At 31.1% G+C, this 21,789-nt stretch overlaps 1 protein-coding gene across 7 annotated transcripts in view; it reads right to left on the bottom strand.

Annotated features, from left to right (window-relative positions):
• LOC100165100 (zinc finger protein rotund) overlaps nucleotides 1-21,789 on the bottom strand; it is a 158,318-nt gene that overhangs the window by 107,618 nt on the left and 28,911 nt on the right. For 3 of the 7 annotated variants that reach the window (XM_016808346.2, XM_008189716.3, XM_016808348.2), the window contains exon 1: nucleotides 9,162-10,206. The exons of the other annotated variants lie outside the window; for them this stretch is intronic. In XM_016808346.2, the coding sequence (XP_016663835.1) occupies nucleotides 9,162-9,947 (786 nt within the window). In that variant the 5' untranslated portion in view covers nucleotides 9,948-10,206. Of the gene's footprint in view, nucleotides 1-9,161; nucleotides 10,207-21,789 lie in introns of those variants that run through there. 7 annotated transcript variants of the gene reach the window in all.

Genomic DNA, 21,789 nt, shown 5'->3' with positions numbered 1-21,789 from the left:
CTTTAAGACTTAATAGTACTTAGGTAAATACGGAGTTCCACTTAGTTATGAAATATATTATATTATATTAATCGAAATAATTTGTATAATGATGCCAATAAATACGTTAACGTAATAAACGCTATGTATATTTTACAACTTTGTATTTATATATTATTTAATTTTAAACACGTAGAGACAGTGTGTTCAAACAACATCGTAATTTACTATTTCAACTTTCAATTATTATCATTTTTCAAATAACACTATGGCCACAATATATGTTATAAAACCTATAATGAATCTCCTATAATACCACGAAGGCTTAGTATGTGTTAAATACTTAATAATATAAATGCTTTGATCTCATATTTACTAGTTATAACATATATATTATATATATACACACATTTATTATAGTTTCATGTTTCAGCAATCGGAACAATTAGACTCTAATGTTCTTAAAATTGTATTCGTTTTCATTTAAGGAATTCGTCGATTACTTGACACGACATTATTATTGAATATTTATTTCTCATGTCAAATGGACACGCGCATATGTCTCGTTAAAATATAATATAAGCTTATGTTTGGAAAAAAATAGCCTATATATATGTTGTTAAACACGTGTAGATGCTGAAACGTCGAGTTAGCATCGTTTGTAAAATAATTTTACTTTCTAAGCAAATTTATATGTTCATGTATATACCTAAATAATATATTATCTGACTAGGTTTTGAATTGTATAGTAAATACTATACTGTTAAATACTTAAGACAATAACTTTGATAGTATATTATTACTCGTTTAAAATTAACTGCATTTTGTGGAATTTTAATTTCTAAAAAATCATTATGTAAATTAAAAAACGCCATATTAATTTATATAATAATTACCGCAATATTAATATGTCAAAGGAGGAAAGGTATGAAAGTTGATTATATAAAAAAATTATTTTACGTTGTTATCTCGTCATATTATACGGGTCCTGCATTTAATACATATATTAAAAAAAAGTGTAAGTACAGAATATAAAAAAAATATAAAAAAAAAAATGACCGTCAAATTGTATTGAAACGCCCTTACATTTTAAGCTGCAGTCTGTATATAATATAGCAAAATAATTTATTCATTTCCTCAAAAAGCTTTGATCGTGCCATTGATTCGTCAACAATTTTATATAGTTTGTATTTATTATTACCTATACTATATACTATACAATTACTATATATTATTATAATAACCTAAATACCTACAATACAATTTTAAAATTTAATCCGAACATATTGGCGGAACGTTTGTATTTTTCTTAATAAAAAGCGACACATGGCATTTCTTACAAAAGTTTCAAATAAAACGGGTTTAACGTTAAGGACTTTGACCTAGTTTGTAAGTTATGACTTTTGGTCGTTTCCGTATAACACGAAACTTCTAAAGGGCCGGACAAACGTTTTCATCTTATCATCTAATAACACTGTACCGATTCCTTTGAATGGAGATAGTAATTTAGTTGGCACTCATAACAGATATAGAATATAATATTATATTATATATCTCTGAAGTGTATATAATTTTCCATAATTTTATTAATATAAATGTATGATCTATGACGTCAGTATAATACCTATATATTATATATACTTATACGGTTCAGTTGGGATACACTCTCAAGGATATTATAATAATGTATTATGTTGTATAATCAGTCATAGGTACGATTGTACAAGCGTATTTCATGTAAGTACGATATTAATGAAAAAAAAGAAACATTTCAATAAAATTATCAGTTCAAAATTGTTTTTAAATAATATCTTTTTTTTTTTATTGAACTTAAGCCCGGCGACTAAGGCCATTAGCTGTTGTAGGGGTTATGAACTGTGGTAGAGGTAAGGTTGGGGTATGGTAGGTTGTTTTTACAATTGTTACGGTTGTTACGGTAGGTAGTAAACACGTGTACCTATGTGTGCCAAGGTTTTTAACTACTATGAACCTGGGTGGTCACCCATCCGGGAGCTAGCAGCGGTGGCCATTCCGCGACTGGTAGCAGCCAATGCGCCACGCCAAGCCACTAAGTAATATATATGTGTTGATTAAACATCCATAATGAACATCCATTTCATCTTGATTACTAACTAAACTTTAACAACCAAATAAATAATAATAGGCTATAAGAATATTAGTAAATACGTATAACTTGGTGTGTAATTTAGTGTAACTTAGCAATAATATTGGTGATACCTACGTTAAATTTTATCGTGCAGGTAGGTACTATAATAGTACTATGTATAGGTACAGATTCGATTTACTACTATCGTACAATTAAAATAATGTTGTAGATTTCATAAAGGTAATTTAATATTTCAATATCAGAACGATAGTGTTAAAAGGATATAAAAACTATCTTATATATAAAATTCTCGTGTCACAGTGTTAGTCTCGATACTCCTCCGAAACGGCTTGACCGATTTTTATGAAATTTTTTATGCATATTCGGTAGGTATGAGAATCGGCTAACATCTATTTTTCATACCCCTAAGTGATAAGGGTTGTCCAGAAAAAAATAATAGAAATGCTCAAACGGGAATTTTGATCATTTACGGTAGAAATATTTGTTTATAAATGGTTGCTATTGGTTATATATGTATATAAAAAAAAATAATATTATTATTAAAAAAATAATAGTGTACCTATTATAATATATTGGTTTCTATTGGTATATATATATAATATATATAAATGAATATTTGTGGATAGGTTTTTTTACTCATCGGATTTTAGGACGGTTAGGTTAGGTTTTCGTATTAATTGATTATATTAATCCATCGTAGGTGGGATTAAGTAAAACGACAAACTTGGTATAACTTTGATATTTTAGATTTAAATCATACACTTACGTACAAACAGCACGGTGTCCGCGATCTACCGCAGGTAGATTGCCTACCTGAAAATGTACTGCTGTGAATCAGGATTTTTATCCTGGACAACAGAAAAGTTAAGATAAATCTAGAATATCACACACACCGAATATTAAATAACGCATTGAACAAAGTTTGAGTTATATACAGTTTGTACATTTAACGGGTAACGAAGTGCACGGGATCAGCTAGTATTAATATAAAATACAATATGGATGGTACCTATCTGTACTGTGTTTTATTTTGTTTATCACAGTGTGTCAATATAAAATACAATGAAAACAAATACGATCGAAAATGTAACCAATAGTTGTAGCGGGTTCTCAGCTATTACGTATAATATCGTATATAATATAATCTATTACGTAAATAAATAATATTATCTTGTGATTGTTTTATAAATAGTCCACGATTGTTTAAATGTGTTTCATTGTTACTTATAAGTTATACATTAATGAATAATGGTAAATTAAAATCAACATAATATAGACAATATAATGCGCGTATAGTACAATATATATTATATACTGTATATATTATTATTGTTATATTTATTGTGTTTCTTATTTCGATTAGATTTTTGACTGGATATTTCGATAAAAATATGTCAGTCTAATGAATTATTTCTGAATAGATGTCACACAATGAAAGAATTTTCATACGCGACAGAAAATTATACACGAAAGACACAATAATATATTATTTTGAATACGATTTTGTGTACACACGCAGGTCGATGACTTTCTGGAAGTGAAATATGTAAATAAAGAGCCGACTGTCTTAAAAATGTTATTTAATACTCAGTTATATCATTCACATGATGTGGTGATCCCGTCAAAAAAAAAGCCACTCGCGATTACGCGAACAAACGGCAATCCACACGAGTACAGACGCTCGTGTGCCCTTCTTACAATTTTTTTTTCACGATTAATACGTTATTATCGGCCTTGGAAATGAAAACTATATACGTCGTGCGCAGTGCACATAAATATCATAATACACACGTCGTATATATCAGTCTTTGGGCACGCGGAGCACACACACATATCAACCAGTTTCACGGTTAATTTTTATTTAAAACATTTTTTTTTCCAACCGACTTTCGGAATCAATAAACGACATTGTACCAGAAACACATTGTATTGTTTGGCATTAGAACTCTGTTCAACCTTATGGAACTCGTATGATAAATATTACTATTATAATGAATAAACAGTATAATATACGGACTAATTATTGTTTGCCGAACGAGAACAATGAGAAGTCGTTGAAAGAGAAACGAGGCCAAACGAAACATTGTCTGGTGAAATTAGGGGAAAAAAGGGCTGACAAAAATTTACTTATTACACGTGTGGAGTAGAATATGAATGTTTAAAATTCTCACGTGTCGTTTCGTGAAAGAACTAAGATGCAGTAATAAAATCACGAAATTTGTTAGCTGGTACCTACCTCCGTAATACGGTTTCGAGTATATTAGAACTATATCATTATAATGGAGGAATTTAGTACCCTGCAGTTGGGGATGGAAAATATTTAGATCTTTGATGCAATGTCAAATCATTGAATTTTAAAAACTATTTGTGTTTTTAATAGGTTTTTTTTATTTAATTTGAAGTGTTTTATTAAATCTGTAGTAAATATAAGTAAATATAACCATTCCAAAGTTTATCATACTTCGATACCAGCACCATATTTTTTTTTTCAACTATAAAAATCAAATGTTAACCATTAAAGCTGTAACCAGTAAATGGAGCTTAGTGTTTTATAAACGAGAGAGAGAGAGAGAGAGTGAGAGAAAACAACTTTTATTAAAAAAAAAAATCAAAAGCTGACTGTCTTTCTAACAGGTGGCTTATAGTGACACAGCACATCTTTCAGGCATTACGTTATACAATAATTGGAGTTTAAAGATAAATAATAAATATTATACAGTTATATATGCTAATAAAATATAGATTAAGAACAAAATAACATAATAATTGTCTACATATTTTTTATATAAGTATATTAAACTGCGAGACGTTAGAGATGTTTATGAGTAGGTATATACAAATTTCCAGCATCCCGCATACATTTAAAAACAATATATAAATATTTTATTCGAAGCTTTTTGTTTAATGAATTTTTAACAAAAGTTTTAGATATTTTATGTTGTTAATGAAGTGATAAAAATTAAATAAATATTTATAACAAACGTCCCAAAAACTGTCTAATGATCAAAATATATTTCTTTATGGAGCTTTTAGTTTGCAATGAAATGAAATTTGAGGAAAAAATTACGCTAAAATCAAATCATAGTTTTATTAATATTTTTTTTAGCATTCAATATTAGATTCGATTAAAACCAGTCAAAATATAAATAAACAGTTTAGAATAATGCCTAAATAATTTTAAATGGATAATACTGTTTGTATACTTAAATACAAGTAACTATAGTAATAATATTTGTTATATTGTTTATTATTAATTATTGTTACTGATTACATTTTCAAAATTCTATTAGTTAATTAGTGCATAGTTGCACAATTATATATTTTTTGCGGTCTTATAATTTTGGAATACTACGCATCACTATTATGTAAATGATGTCACGATTATTTTGTATTCCTTTTTTAGGTTGCTTTAATAAATACCATAAAAAAATCAAATAGATTGACGTAAAATCTCTTACTGAAAAATGTTAATTATTTTTTTTATTTGATAATACATAAAATAATAAACTTGTCAGTTATTAGAATAATAAACTTAAGTTATTTTAGATTCTTAGTAATCTGAGTGGAACGATGAAAGTATTGGTTTTACGATATGTATTTTTTATGTATTATAACTAAAAGACGAATAACCGTAGATGTTTGAATTTTTCACCGAATATTTATATTAGCATTTTCTGTACATAATAAAATTTTCAAAATATTTTGACGCTATTTGGACTATTTATATTTTTTATAGACATTTGATAATTGAAATTTTCGTTTTTTTTTTATAGTTTTTTCTTCTTTAAATGTCGATAAAAAAATGTTCGTTCGCGTAGTCAAAAGCCTTGAAAATGTAATACAAGGTTCCACGTAAGTTTCTTTATTATTATAATATTTGTACTACAGTAGGTGTCTAGAGGGATCACTGTATTGGATGGGTTAAATTTTAATTCATTGATATAAAATTATTATAAAACCTCAACAAAAAACGACTCTGGGCGAAGATAGTCTGTCAGCCTATATTAATAAATATTTACTAGTTTAGTGATGCTATAGGTTGAATTAATTGCATTTTAAAATTGCATTGTGTGTGTATAGGTACAATATAATAATATACGTTAAAGTTTCAACCACCCACGAATAATATTTTTAAATTACAACAAATCATCTGAGTTCGATATTCTTAAATTTGTATACGATTTATATAATAATAATACTGAAGTTAAAAATCCAAGCATTATTTCAACCACACGATAAGTATAGACACACAAAGACATACATAGAAACATACTTAGATGACATACATAGACATACATAAAGACACAAAAAAAAAAATTATAGTAAAAACACAATACATTGTAAAATCAATACATTCATCGCTCCGCTCAAAATTTATGAGTTTATCGAAAACTCATATTAATTTTTTATGAGCGTATGAAGTACCTACGTTTCTCCTTAATTGATTTTTGATAATTAAAAAACCAATAACAATAGATATTTAAAACTTTCACCAAAATATGTTTATTTTATAATTTTACATATTATATTAAGATATAATTTCTGAAATATTTTGACTCTTTTTTTAGAATTTTTATTTTGAAATTTTTATTTTTTTTTACAAATGTTGATAAAAAATTTTTGTTGGGGAACAAAGCTTGACAATTTAATACAAGGTATATCATAAGTTGTTATTATAGCAATTTCAAAGTATTAAAGATACATTGCCATCATTTTTTTTATTAGCATTTGAAGTTTAAATTTTAACAAGATTCATCAAATTCGTTATAATTTGCACAACTATTTTTTAGCTAAAAATGTATAAAATGGTCAATTTTCATAGCTTAGGATTGAAATTTAATTTAACTTTTTTTGTAATTTAAAAATATTTTTCGAAGAAACATTTAACGTAGATTATTGTATTTTATAGACACAATGACAATTCAAACTCAATGTTTACGGTAAAAATTATTTCAACCTAATGTATTACTATTAGTAAAATTAATTACTTTTACTTCCTACTATATTTAGGAATATAGACTGACCGTTTTCGCATGAAAATTGTTTTTCTTGTACAGTGATATAATAATATTATAATTTAATTTAATTTAAATTTAACACATTCGTTGCAGTGACCCACGCTACACCTAATATCTACAGCAGAGTGGTACTCAAGTGACCGCCGTTTTTAAATTCAAAAGTGTATACGCCTAACAATTTATTGAAATAATATTAGATAGGTAGGCATTATATATTATGCGTGATCGAAGTAATCGAATAACCTGACGCATTGTAACGTTATGTTCGGTGAATAGTAATATCGTTTTTCGTAACCACTATGAAAAACAAAAAAATATTTTTCCCACTTGCGCTGAAAACAACTGAAAACCTAACCATGCACATACTGCGTAACGTACGCAGCATAGTTTGTATGTATAATATATGTCTATATGATGTACGCGTATCGATCGGGAACGAGTTTTGCGGTTTAGAAAGGTGACATATCGCCAGTCGTCGAAAAAAAACATGTAATCCGTGACTTGAAAATGATTCCAGGAAAAAAAACCGTAATTTTTTTACATTATTAGAAGCAACACGCGTCCCCTGTCGGCGATTGGATATTTAATTTATTTTTCTCTCGGTGGGTGAACAAAAATGACAATTAGAAAAAAAAATATGATACCTAACGTTTAAATACCGTATAATACACAATATGACACCTATATTATCGCAGCTGAGGGTAAAAGTCCGACGATGTCATGCAAAGCGCCCTTTTTTTCATTTTTTTACACTCCGATTGCAGCCTGTACAAATAATATATATAAAGTTATAGGCACCTATTCGAAATACTCTTTTCGATGATTATTATTTATCAGAACTTAATCCCGAAGGCGTCTTACGAATTTTAACACAAATAGAACAAAGCGCTTTAACACGATAGCTAACTGCAATATTCTGCGCGAATCCTGCTTCTAGTCCTCTCTAGAGATGGGAAATCAGACGAATTACAAGGCTAAAAGCCAGTGGGCCGTGGCTGTTCATTCTATGGGCAGACACTAGGTAGATAAAACATCAAAGTGTTGATAAAACATTATAAATTCATTTTTTAATTTATTGTACACAATTTAATATGCTTTTTACTGATTAGTCTGGGTCGGCATGTGTATACCATTAATACGTTTTTATGTAACGTCATTATACTTTGTTCCATAACAAATGCATTTTTTAACTTTTGAAAATGATCGAAAGCATAATATAAAACAATATTATTACTAGAGGTACACTATAATTATTACGAGTTCAGTGTTTACTGTGATAATATTGCTGTTATGTTTATTCGATATTTTCTAAGACTAACTTATATTATTATTATTGTTATGACTTAAAAGTTGAAGTTGACGTGTCGAAAAAAATAATCAATCAAAAACATCAATTCTTGAACCAATAGGTGTGTGTGTGTGTGTGTTAGGACACTATATTATATTCGGGACGCGATAACTCCGCTGCAGTTATCTTTTACAATAATATAAAAGATAATATGCAGATACTTGTCACTTGTGGAATTCGTCGGTACATATATAGCACTTACCTATATAGTATATAATAATGTATATAACAGGAAAGAAAAAGCTGCGATGGCGGTCGGCGAAAGTAAGGGCGAGAGGAGGTACCGCCGCGACTTATACAAACGACGATAACGTTATGTAGTTCAGTGGTGTTTTTATTAAGTATTTATTAGTGGCGAGAGAGGGTGCGGTGAGACATAATAGGGGATGATGGAGATTACTGTGTAATGATTACACGCTCGGCGGTCTCGGCGGTATAAGGTGCAGCGTTTCGCCCTAACGTCGGCGGTGGTGGCGGCGGCGCCGTTGGTAATGAAAAGTTAAATAACACGTGCGCGCCGTCTGTGGCGTCGGCGGCGGCGGTGGTGGTTTGAGAATCGCGCCAAAAACGGCCGCCACCGCACACCACCCTGCCTCGTGCGGCGCAGTAATTACGACCGAACACCCGTCACCCACCCAACCACCCACCCACATGTCCTGTCGGGAAACACGTCGCGCGCGCTCTTCACCTCCACGCCGCCGATTTTGTGATGGTGTCCGCCGCTGTCCGCGTCGTCGTCCTCGTCGTCGCAATCATCGTCGTCATCGTCGTCGTCGTCGTCATCGCCGTCGTCTTCGTCGTCATCGCCGGACGTGCAGGCGCCAGCGGATCTATCACCAGCGGATGCGGTTGCGGCTGACGGTTGCTGCTGCTGCTGCGGCTGGAGATGGCCCACGAGTTGATGTTGGTGATGGTGACCCGCGGCCGCCTGCAAATGCAATCCGTGTGCGTTGTGTAGCGCGGTGACGTGGTGATGGCCACCGACACCGTGGTGAACGTGGGGGTGCAATTGTAACTGTTGCTGCTGCAGCTGTTGGTGGTGCTGCTGCTGTTGGTGGTGCGCCTTGACGGCTTTGCCGAAAGTGGCGGCCACGTTTGCGGCCAACAGACGTTTGTAGTACAGCGACGGGCTCAGCATCAGCGACTCGGCCGGCCGCAACTTGGCAGCCGCAGCGGCCACGGCTGCGGATGCGACAGACCCTCCGACCGCCAAGTCTTCCGGTGTCGGTCGTACAGTCGGTGGCGGGGACGGTGGAGCCGGTGACGACGGAGATCGCGGCGCCGGCGGTGGTGGCGGCGGCAGCAACGGTGGTGGCAGCGGCGGTGGTGGCGGTTCTGGTGATAGCGGTGGTGGCGGTGGTGGCGGTGGTGGCGGCGGCGACCGCGAAACCGCATCGTCATCGTCACCGTCGCCGCCGCCGTCATCGTCGTCGTCGTCATCCGGCCGCTGCTCGTTTCGCTGCCGTGTCGTCATAGCAGTGGCTGGCGGCGTGGCGAAAACGGAAACAATATTAATATGTACTGATGTGACGGCGGTGGCTCGCGCGCTTCAATGACGTATCGGCGAGTACACGAGCGGTACGTGTCCGTTCACCACGATTGTTCGTGTATTATGTGAAATATTGTTCGTATCGTTTTGTGTGTGTTGAGTTTTTTATGTGTGTGGAAAATGTCTCGCGCTCGGGAAAACCGTACAGAACGAACGATGCCGGAAAACTGAGAAGGGGAAAAAAATCGTCCGCGGCGAGCGCACACACACACACATGAGATACATGCAAGACAAAAAGAAAAAAAAACCTCGGGACGAAGAAAAGGAACAGGGGTGGGCATCGTCGCGACGACGTCGGGGAGGTGCAATATGAGAGCGAGCGCGAGACGGCGGAGTTAGTGAAAAAGAGGGAAACAGAGAGAGCGAGAGGGATTGAGAGAGAGGGTGTGAGAGACAGAGTGAGAGAGAGGGAGTATTGAATAAAGGTGGGTCGCGGCGAGGGGAAGGCAAAGGAAAATGGAAACATCGTACGAGTTTAGGACGCAGTGGAAGGGGTACATAACGTCTACCCGCCATCAACCCACCCTCGCACGCACACCCCATCGTCCCCCCTCAACTTTTTATTATATATATTTTTTTCGCCCTTGTACACTTATTGTATTTTCCCTTTTTTCCGAGGACGCGTTCTTTCTGTTCTTTTTTCTCGTTTCCTTTTTATTTTATTTTTATCCCATTTTTTTTGTTTTTTTTTTTTTTTTTTGTCAGGGGTGTATTTTCTTCTTTTTCGGGTTGTGCATCCTACTATCTCTGCACGCGTGCGTGTGTGTGAGATATATATATAATATTATATATATGTGTATGCAATAATAATTTGACTATGAATATTAAACGAGATATACAGAAAACAGATACGAAAAAAACAAACACAACTGAGGGTCAGGGTAGACACAAAAGAGCGCGGAAAGTCGAGCACGCAATGAACCGATGCCAAACCGTTTTACCGCTTTAGTCGTTGACGATGACGGGCGATAAGCAGGACGTCGTGATAAGGGTGGAAGAGGTGGTAACGAGCACGTTCCTAATTGAAGTGGTCATAAGATTATTTTGTAAAAAAAAAAAACGGTTGTATTACTTACCTACTTCTAGAATCGAAAAATGTTAAATCTAACAACTTAAAGTTTAATGCATATTAAATCACTATAATATTATATAAAATACCTACTTAATAACGCCCTTTGAAAATTATCCGCATCATAACGGTTGAAGATCCCTTTTAGATTATTATTATCTTATATTATATTGTGCAGTGAACACGAACGATTATAAAAACTACGAAGTGCACAAACTGACTCCACACGGAACAATTGATCCATCAAAAAATAATTGATAGTTAGAATAGACATTTGTTTAAATTATCACTTTGTGGGTATACTTTGTTATAATAATAGATAGCTGTAAATGATATTTGGTTGATATTTTTACTATAGTTTTAATTTTGCAGTAATATCTAACGTTTTTAAAAATTCGAGGCTATAATCTATAAGCTTAGGCTATATATTATATGCTAATTGCTCCCAAATAGATAATATGTATTTTAATGTGGAAATGGAATAAATGTGTCGATCACTAGGCGCACAATTATTTTTTCTCTATCTGGCCCACGTGCAACATGGCAATAATGTACGTGCGAACCAATTTGTGTTATTAGCTGTAATATTAGACTGAATCGACTTACCATCAAACTTTAAGTTGAGATCATTATCTGAGTTTATAAGTTGGATTTTTTACAAAATTTCAATTTGTATGCAAGTTCTGAGTAGGTACCTATATCTAAAATATTTAAATACACTTAAAATATGTTCATGAATGGCAGAAAAATTAAATTTATCAACGCTGTACACAGATAATGTTCTTAGCTTCAATACTGATATTTGGTCAATTTGCTCTAATAATATTAAAGCGAACAACATAAGATTGGTTCTGCTGAATACAAATTTGCTATGTCAGGCGTGGATCGGAGAGAGAGCAAACAATGATGAGCTGACAACCACTGATATTCCTGCCTAAAATTATACAAAGTTTCATTGTAATATCATACTACATTTGCCATAAATCCAAAATATGATTTTCATATTTAATTGACAATGTTTCATGCATTATGTATTAAATAATTTACTGCCTGTTTTCACATCTGTCTAAAGATTACAAATAAATGACCAATAACTACAAAAAAAAAACCATATGTGTAGGTACCTAATAATATTTCGAAAAGAACAAGTTTATTATTAAATACTTTTTAGCGGCCTAATAGTGGACAAAGTAGCATATACCTTGAAAATGTATAATATAAATGTATAATTAATATGGTTATGTCTGACAACCAATTAAAACCTAATGACCTGCATTTTACATAACTTAACACTTTAATGTATATAATATAGTTTTCACTAATTATAATGATTTTGTCAATTCTAAGAATAGTTTGTATCGAATTCGCATTAAGTATGTCATTACTTTATGCGATAAAAAAATCACAATCATTATTGACATGGTAAAAATAAAGCTAGTTAACTTATATTTGACTATAATATGCCTTCAATTACATAAAGTTATCATTTAAAATGTTATTAAAAAATGTCTACTGCTGGTACATATTTTTTTTCAATAAATTATTTAATACAATCTTGTACTAACGGTTTCGGATAAAAATATAATAAACAATTACTTTGAAATACTTACACTAATAATTTGAATAAAATAAAAAAGCTTTTGAAGAAATTAACTACTATATTATGTATCCCTGTATATCCCTGGGTCTCCACACGAGTTTTTCTCAGTGAGCCCCAGTAATCTTTCGATATTAATTTAAATAAAAAGAAATTTAGTATACACGCAGTTCAGCAGTTAAAATAAAGATAATCAAAATAAGTAGAATATTAAACAAAAAGTGTATAATAATATAATAAGAATTTTTGAAAAGAATATCGCCTTCTAAATGTCGGCCAAGTACCGTCACTCATTGGTTTACGAGCTAGAGGATTGGCGAAAATTTATTACATGCATATAATACATGTATTCAACTATTGTTAACAAGCTTAAGTAGGTGGTATAAACCCAACCGCAAGAGCCCGTGAAAAGTAAAATAATAATAAAAATACAAGAGCTCACATTTATAAGTATGATCATGTATTTTTTAGATTTGTGACGGTAAAAAAGAGCTTTAAATTTTAATATCGTTTGACTCGTATAATATTCACCCTTTGGGACCAACACATCCGCCTTGTTATTTTATCTTTTTTTTTTCTGAGGGCGTGTAAGAAAAACTCTTCAGTTTTTTTCCCACTCTATCCGTCGCTCACAGATCCCCTCTCAATTTTATTTCATTTTCCTAAACACATTAAGTCTCTTCGAGAGACTTTTTTTTTACAGACAGTTTTTTTTTCGTTACCCCTTTTCGGGATTATCATAATAATAATAAATGATTTTAAATTACAAACAAAAAACATACGCCTAATCATAAATATAAACGGCTTGTTTGTACGAAAAATACCGGGGGTTTCCAATAACACAAACAAACATTGAAGGCGGGCTATGCTAATTTGGGGCCCGAGGTGCCAATTTATTCCGCCCAAATCACACGCAAAGGTGTCGCGGTAGATTCCTGTCATGGAATTCATTTAAAAAGAAGGTATGGAAACGGGTCATAGCAGGAAGTTAAAAAAAAAACATAAATACGTCATTTCACTTTTATGAAGGGTGCTATTAGTAAAATACAAATAGAAAATAATTTTTCTTTGAACAGTGACTGTATAAAGAGAATCTTTTATTTTATTTTCATAATTGTTAGACAGTTAAGTAAAATGTTGTTAAGGTTATAAATTTAATGTTTAAAGTAAACACTTTGAAACAAATTATGATTCATAATAAATATAATATTATGCATATAAAAAAAAACTGTTTCGTATTACTTTAACTTGTTAATTGTTGGGATGTAAGAAAAATAAAGAATAAAATATTCGTACATATTTAATAATTTATTGAATGTTAAAAATACAACTTAACAATCCGTATTTAAGACTGTGTTAAAAATTAAAAAATGTACAGTATGGAAGCAAAATTAAAATTGTATTCATTAATAATAATATTTTATTTTTTGGGAATTGATAATAATTATATACTTATATATTAACCATCTAGCATTCTAGCAGGTACTCGAATGTCCATTCACTGAAATGTCTTTCGCTGATTTGATCAGATACCACTCAAATTATTTGGATTAAATTACTATACTATCTTAATGTTAAAAGTTAAATGCTAATTTATCAATAAGTTGCAATTTTTCAATAATACTGTAGCTAAAAATTAAAAAATTAAATGCCTTTTTTATGTCTACAAAAAAACATTCATTAATAATATTCACAATGAATTCAAGATTATAAGTAGCATTACTGTTTCAAATATTATAAAAATAAAATTGTTTTGTAATAATAAATCATTGTACTCCGAAAAACAATATTGAATCGAGCTTGATTTAAATGATCGATATTAGTCGAAAAATATTTTTATAATTACAAATTAATTTGAAGTAGGTACGCTCTAAAATTACAATGAAATTCGAAAAGTAACCAATTAGAAATACAATTTGTGTTAATTTTCCAATGACACAAATTATCGAGTGTGCTATTGTAGAGCGAAGCTTTAAAATAAAAAAAAAAACCCGTAAAGAACAATTGTTATAAAACCAATACATCTCTCATTCCACTCCGAATATAAAATATTTATTAACAGGTGCAATTTTCATACATTATAATATCTGATTTTCCAAAAGCATTATTTAAAAAAAGGACTGAACAGTAATAAACCTGATTATATTTACCTTATTTTATAACAATTATATGAGTATATGAAGTAAGAATAAAATACCTATTTAAATGGAATACATTTTAAATAGGAGTAAGCTTCATGTTATATTATAAAAGACAATTTGGTTCATGCATGAAAATGTTATTTTCGTACACAAATTGCTCACTGTGGGAGGTGCTTTTTCCTGGAAAAAGTGAAGTTCGTTTCACTTTCTCTATTTTTTTTTTATCAGGATATTATTATTTTGTATTCGGGAAAATATTGTTTTTTCATTTTATTTCGTCATATTGTGAATGCTTTGGAACACGATTGGAAGTCGTCGAGGAAAACAAAACACTCGTCGGTGGTGGTAGTGGAAATTGTTTTCATTTTACCCCGAACAGTAATACCGCCAGTATTTCCCAGCAACGAGCTCAAAAACAAAACAAAAGCCATGCGGTGGCATATTACAAATGGTGAACTATACGAAATTTAAGAACAACATAGCATACGTGTTATGTTGGTGGCACGAAAGGAGAAAAATTGAAACTGCGTTTGCCCACCCCTTCCGACTTTTAATCTTAAAGTGCTTTAAAAGGAAATGGAATAACGTTACAGAAGGAGCAGCAGGTGTTTACAGCCGAATTCCCTAAGTTTTAACTTGTACGTTTTAGCTTTACAATTGTATAATAGGTATATTATGTAGACAGGTGAAATCGAGAAAATTGTTTTATAATATAGACGGGAAAAAATGAAGAAAATTGGTCTGATACGATATACCTAGTTAGGATTCAAACAATAATGAGGGGCGTATACAAGAAAGGCTACCCTTTAAAATATTCTCTCCGATATATGTTTTATCTTGTCAAATACAGTGTTTATTTTTTTTTTAATTTTTAATTTTATATTAGCATTGCAAAAGATCTGATAGTTTATTGGGCATTTGTAACTCTAAGGAACAAAATAATTATTATCACCATTTTTTCGATCATTGTTCCCCATACGAAAATCATATCAACGCCAATGATCAAATTTCAGCAGGCAAAATAAAAGAGCTTTAGTGAATAAAATAACAGTACAAATTGTAATAATTGTATAATTGTTGACTAATAACTATGATAATTAGTTTAGTCATAATACTAAGAAAACAATTATTGTTTTTCATTTATCGATATAAAAATAAAATTGTATATAAATATTATCACCGTTATTTGTGTATACTACGTATAAATAGTATATAATATATGCAATATACATGTTTACATTATGGTAAATTGGTAAATGTGTACAACTTTAAATTATACCTATGACAAATTTTTAATTCGAAACCGCTTATACTGAGAATAATGTTTTCTAGAAATAAGCTAGAAATAAACATTATAATTCTAAAACAAATGATTACACTAAAAAAAAAAAACGGTATTATAAAATATGATTTAAAAATTTAGCAGTCTCGTTATTATTTGATCTATAATGTTCATGTTTTATTTGAATAGAAAATTTAATAAAAATTATTAGAAAGTATAATAGGTATGTATATTATATAGTTTGATAGCCTTTAATTATATAGGTCGTGGATAAAGGTGGAATATAGTTCCATTCAAAAACTAATCATCATTAAATTATTTAATATTAATTGATGCATTTGGTTTCAATGAGATCTGGGTCACTTGCAGCGTCCGGTTGCAAGGGCGTGTTTTAACGACCACCACCCTTTTTCACATGCATTTCTAGAAGATGCCCGGCGATGTCTCGAATGCATCCGAAAGGCGCCAGTTCAGTTTCCTCTCTGTTTACTTTTATTGCACAGAAATCGCATTGAACAAGAATTGCTGTGTTTTCATAAAATATGTATATACATATATTACACACCCACATATATATATATATATAATTTAATGTTTGTTTATACACACAACGTACATTTGAATTGTGCAGTGGACTCGGTCGAATTTTCTTATGAAATATAAAATGTATTATGTAGGACAAATTTAAAACATGTGCATAATAATATAATATAATAATATGTACAAAAGTTCTTATATTCAGAGCAAACGGATACTTTTAAAAATAAAAAGCAAACCGATAATATTGAAAAATTTTAAGAAAAATTTTAACGACAGAAGAATTCAATTAATTATTCCCTATTCAGTAAAGATTGTGGATAACCTGTGGGGAAAATCGCTAATATATATATATATCTACAGCTTTATTCAAATTTTATTATTTTAATAACTATCGTTAATATTATGATAAAATATATTATGTTACATTATATTTTCGAACTACTTTCTAAATTCCAACAATGCATAGAAAATAATTTAACATATTAGTATAGAAGGTAATTATTTTATTGGTGTTATATAGGTTATACAATATTATAATAATAATCTAATCTTTCATGGCATAATATATTTTATTTATCACAATTTATTTAAATTAATTTATAATTTATATTGAATATGAGTTATCGGCAAAATAATGAAAATTAGTATTTCTTTTACTTTATACATAAGTATTTTCAAATACGTGAAATTTACCGGAAGTAAAACAATGTTCATAGAATGGAATTGTGTGGGAATTTTCTTATTTGTTTATAACTATAATTGATAAATTTAGCTCAAAAATGAATTCGCGTATTTATAAAATCTTCACAATAAAAGCTATTCAAGTTTATTTATCTTAGTTATAACATTTAATATTAATGAATATGTTTATAATTATAAACTTTTTACACATTCGTAAACATGGGCGGAAATCCATTAAAATTGCAGGTGAGGTTAACATTATTAACATCAATGTGAGTAGGGGGGGGGGGGGCTTCGATCCCACACAACTAAAAAAGGAGGGGCTTCACGAATTATTATGGGGCTAAGCCCTATAAGCCTCCCTCCCCGATCACCGCCTATGTTCGTAAACAACTTTATTCATAAAGTAATTTTGTCATGTACAATATTAATACGAATTACCTACACATTGTATTATCGTTATGATTTTTAAGTTTTTACGTTTTTGAATGGCAATATACTCGTGTTAAATTAAATGTTCCTAACCCCAAGCAGGATATATTTTCGGAGTACCTACTTGGATGCATAAAAATCGAATTTCGAACGATTTCTGAATTGGTTATATCATATAACTTTATAGGTTTTTGATGAGTGGAGTAGTAGAAAACATTTTTCAGGATAACTGTATTCTACTCCACTCATTTAACCTTTATTAAATAGTTACTGTACTGTGCATTTATAAATTATAACTTATAACTAATCAACTATAGGTACTCGTGTCAAAATATTTAAAAAATATATTCAGCTTTGGAATACAAAATTAAATTAAATTGTATGTCGTCTTTAAAAAAAACTGAAAAAATTATAAGGATAAAACGTTTTAAGGAATATGATTTATCAAAAAAATTATGAATGTGTTATAATATTATCAAATTTAAAAAGAAAATATAAAAAAAAATGTAAATAACTTTGTATTGATGAGTGTAGAGTGTAGACTCTTAAATAGTGGGCACCTATCTATATACATTGTTGTCCGTGTATAGTTGTTATATAGACCTAAATAATATAAACGTAATAATATCAACTAACCGAAACGAAATATTAACTATATAGTTATAATCGGAGAACAGATGGTAGTTAAATTTAAAGAATTATTTTTTTTTATAATAAACATTACATAAAAAATTGTTTGTTGTATTTTATGAAAAAATCATAAAAACAATATTTTAAGTAAAATATTATATAGCTAATAATAACCATATTAAAACCATATATTTACAAAAATCGAATTTTTTTATATAAATATTTTCAATTATATAATATTATTGATTATTGTTCTTGAAAATTACAATTTGATTTAATGTAAACAATTACGTTATTTTAAAATGAAGTCTTCTTGATGACTACCTATTTAAATTGTACAGACATAAACTGCCAATTTGGTACCTATCAGTTAACATAGTATGAGTTATAATGCGAGTATTGCTGTTTTATATTCTGTTTGTAATATGATTTTTTTAACAGTAGAATTGGTTCAATCACTTGTAAACAAAAACTAATCAACAATTTCAAAGGGTCTATAAAAGTATACAAAGATAAGTAAAATTAATATTGATTTTAAACTAATTTTGAACATAAAACTGATTATTTTAATACAAATACTATTTATTGATTTAATATAAAATATAATAAATAAAATATTTATTTACAGTAGTTTATCTCATTCTCTATTAAACATACGTAAAATCAACATATTTAAATACTTAAATATATAATAATTACATTAGTCCTAGCTATGATAATTTTATTGTCGCTAAGCGCATTTCTATATAGTCAACCGACCTCCTCACAGTTTCCTATTTAACGTCCTTAAACTATAAAATAATTATACTATATACTATATTATCCTATATGATTTATAAATACCTACATTTTATTTAGAGAACGATAAGATACAATTGCCTACAAAAAAACGCACATTGTATATTCTTGGAAATTTTAAGGAATAAAGTGGGTAAGTGGATGTCGCTCTGCTGTACAGTAGGTTATAAGTGGGTCACTGTAGTGGATGGTATTAAATTTGAATTTAATGATATTGTATACGAAAAACACAATTTTATTGCGTATAGAAAATGTGAATATAAATAACCAATGAAAATGTCATATATCTACGGTCATTTGTTTTAGAGTTACACCAAAAACCAAAATCGATTTTATCAAAAACAGATTTTGCATAAAAATTCTCGTTTTTTCTTAATTTTAATTTTGTTTTTCCAGGCATTTCTGGAAACTATTGGGAATTTTAAATATTAACCTCCCGAATGCACCAACTAGATTCTCTTTCCCGCTGAACAAGATACTGTTAAAGAAAATCGAAGCAGTTGTACTGCCCCGAAAGATTATGACACTCAAATAAAAAAATGTAATTAAACATATAAAAAAAAACACACATTGGCATTGTAAAATCAAAACATTTATTGCTCCACTCAGAATCTAAAATGTATAGACGCTTATAATTGTGAATGATCAATAGAATACCTACAATTGTCCATCAATTATAATTGGTAGTTGTTTTCACGTTTCTAAGTTATTAACTTTCGTTTATATTTTTACGACATAGATTGTCCATTTAACAAAAAGCCAGTGATTTGATCCCGATCACTATAATATATTGAATCACGGCTGGATAGGATTTCAGTTATCCTTATACCTACTTTACAAGATGACAAAAGATTTATAGCTACGCTATTTTTGTTGTTTTTTTTTGCAATGAATATTTTAAATGTTTACATTGTTGTTAGTAAAATATAGAAACGACCAAATATATCCAACCAAAATCAATTTATTGATATTTTATGCCGTATTATATAATATATTATAGTATTGGTGGATATTGAGATTAATATAATTAAAACATCCATAATTTATATTTAGGCACACTATAAACTTATACTTTGTAGAAGTCTAAACTATTGTCTGATTAATTTAACTTATTTGTTTGGAAAATAATATTTTTAAAATAGGATTCATTCCATCTAATATTTTACATTAAAAAAAAAATCAAGAATAATATTTTAAATATATTTCAACATCAACAATATTATTTTACTAATACTCAATAAACTATATTTATCAACTATACTATATTACTATTTTAAAAAGTTTCTTTGTGTAAATGTTACTTTGTGTTAAGTAAATACTTATATATATATATATATATAACATACACGTGTTCATGTACCTTCAGTTTGAAAGTTCATAGAATCGTATAGGTACTAGTTGATTGTTTTTACATTTTTATCATAAGATACTTACAACAGTTCTCAATGAATTCGTAGTTACGAATTTTGTTTACTGGATCACTTAAATATTAAAAACGTACCCCACAAAATTTAAAAAGAAAACACCATCACACCATCGAATGTTATCACTTTTGAGATATTAAAATACATTTTTATTTCAATCACGATGTGTTTAATTTATTAACTATAGAAGAAAATCTGTGGAAAATAGCCAATGAAACATAAAATGTACAAATTAATTAAAAATATATTTAAAAATGCTTGACGCTTACAAGCGCGTTGCGAACGGCAAACAGACGAAAAATGTGGCCGTCAAAATACTAATAAAAAAAGCTCACTGACTTGGGGCAATACAAAAAAAAGATAAAATAAAACAAAATAAAAATAAACTCCGACTAAAAAAGCCGGTCTTGTTTTGATAGGTGATTGGCCGACTGGCCGCCGGGGCGCGCTCTACTCGCGGGCTTTTTACCCTGGCCCCGCCCCTCCGTGGCCAACTGTCCCGTGTGGAAAAAAATCGCGGTGTCTGGACACGATGTGCTGGATGAAGAGAGGTTAGGGGTAGAGCAAAAAACCCGTCCGGCGCCGGGTCGGGGGGTCGTGGTAAGTTGTGAGACTGCGGTGGTGGTGGGAGGAGGGGGTAAAAAAAAAGTGAAAAATAAGCTTCCCGGTGGAATCGATAAAAAAATTCCTGCGCGTTTTTTTTCACCAAATCCAACTGGGGTGGACGGCGAGGGCTGGAGGCGGTGGCAGAAAGCCCGACAGAACTAGGGGAGGGCCGCGCACGTGTATATATATATATATATATACGGCGCGAGGATGGGTATATCGTCACGGCGGCGGATTGCATGGGGGAGGGAGGGCACCGGGTGGGTACCAGTTAATTCGAAACACCCCTGCGCGCTATACCTCCCCCCCACCAGACACTGTCGGTTGCCACGGACGGCAGCAGTGGTTAAAATGCAACCTGCCCCTCACCTTACCCCGACCATGCATCACTACCACCACTGCTGCAGCACGTCGACGGTCCTGCAGCAGCACCAGCATCTTATCATCCTAAACTGTTCCGTGTATAGGTACCTATACTCACGGTACTGCAACAGCATAGGATGCGGATAGGTCATAGGTGTCTGGACTTGGGTTGTTTGTCTCCTAACCATAACATGGAGCACTGCA

Source organism: Acyrthosiphon pisum, chromosome A1 (genome assembly GCF_005508785.2).
Source record: "Acyrthosiphon pisum isolate AL4f chromosome A1, pea_aphid_22Mar2018_4r6ur, whole genome shotgun sequence".
Lineage (NCBI taxonomy): Eukaryota > Metazoa > Arthropoda > Insecta > Hemiptera > Aphididae > Acyrthosiphon > Acyrthosiphon pisum.
The sequence above is the reverse complement of the archived record's forward strand: the minus strand, read 5'-3'. Positions and strand labels throughout refer to the sequence as shown.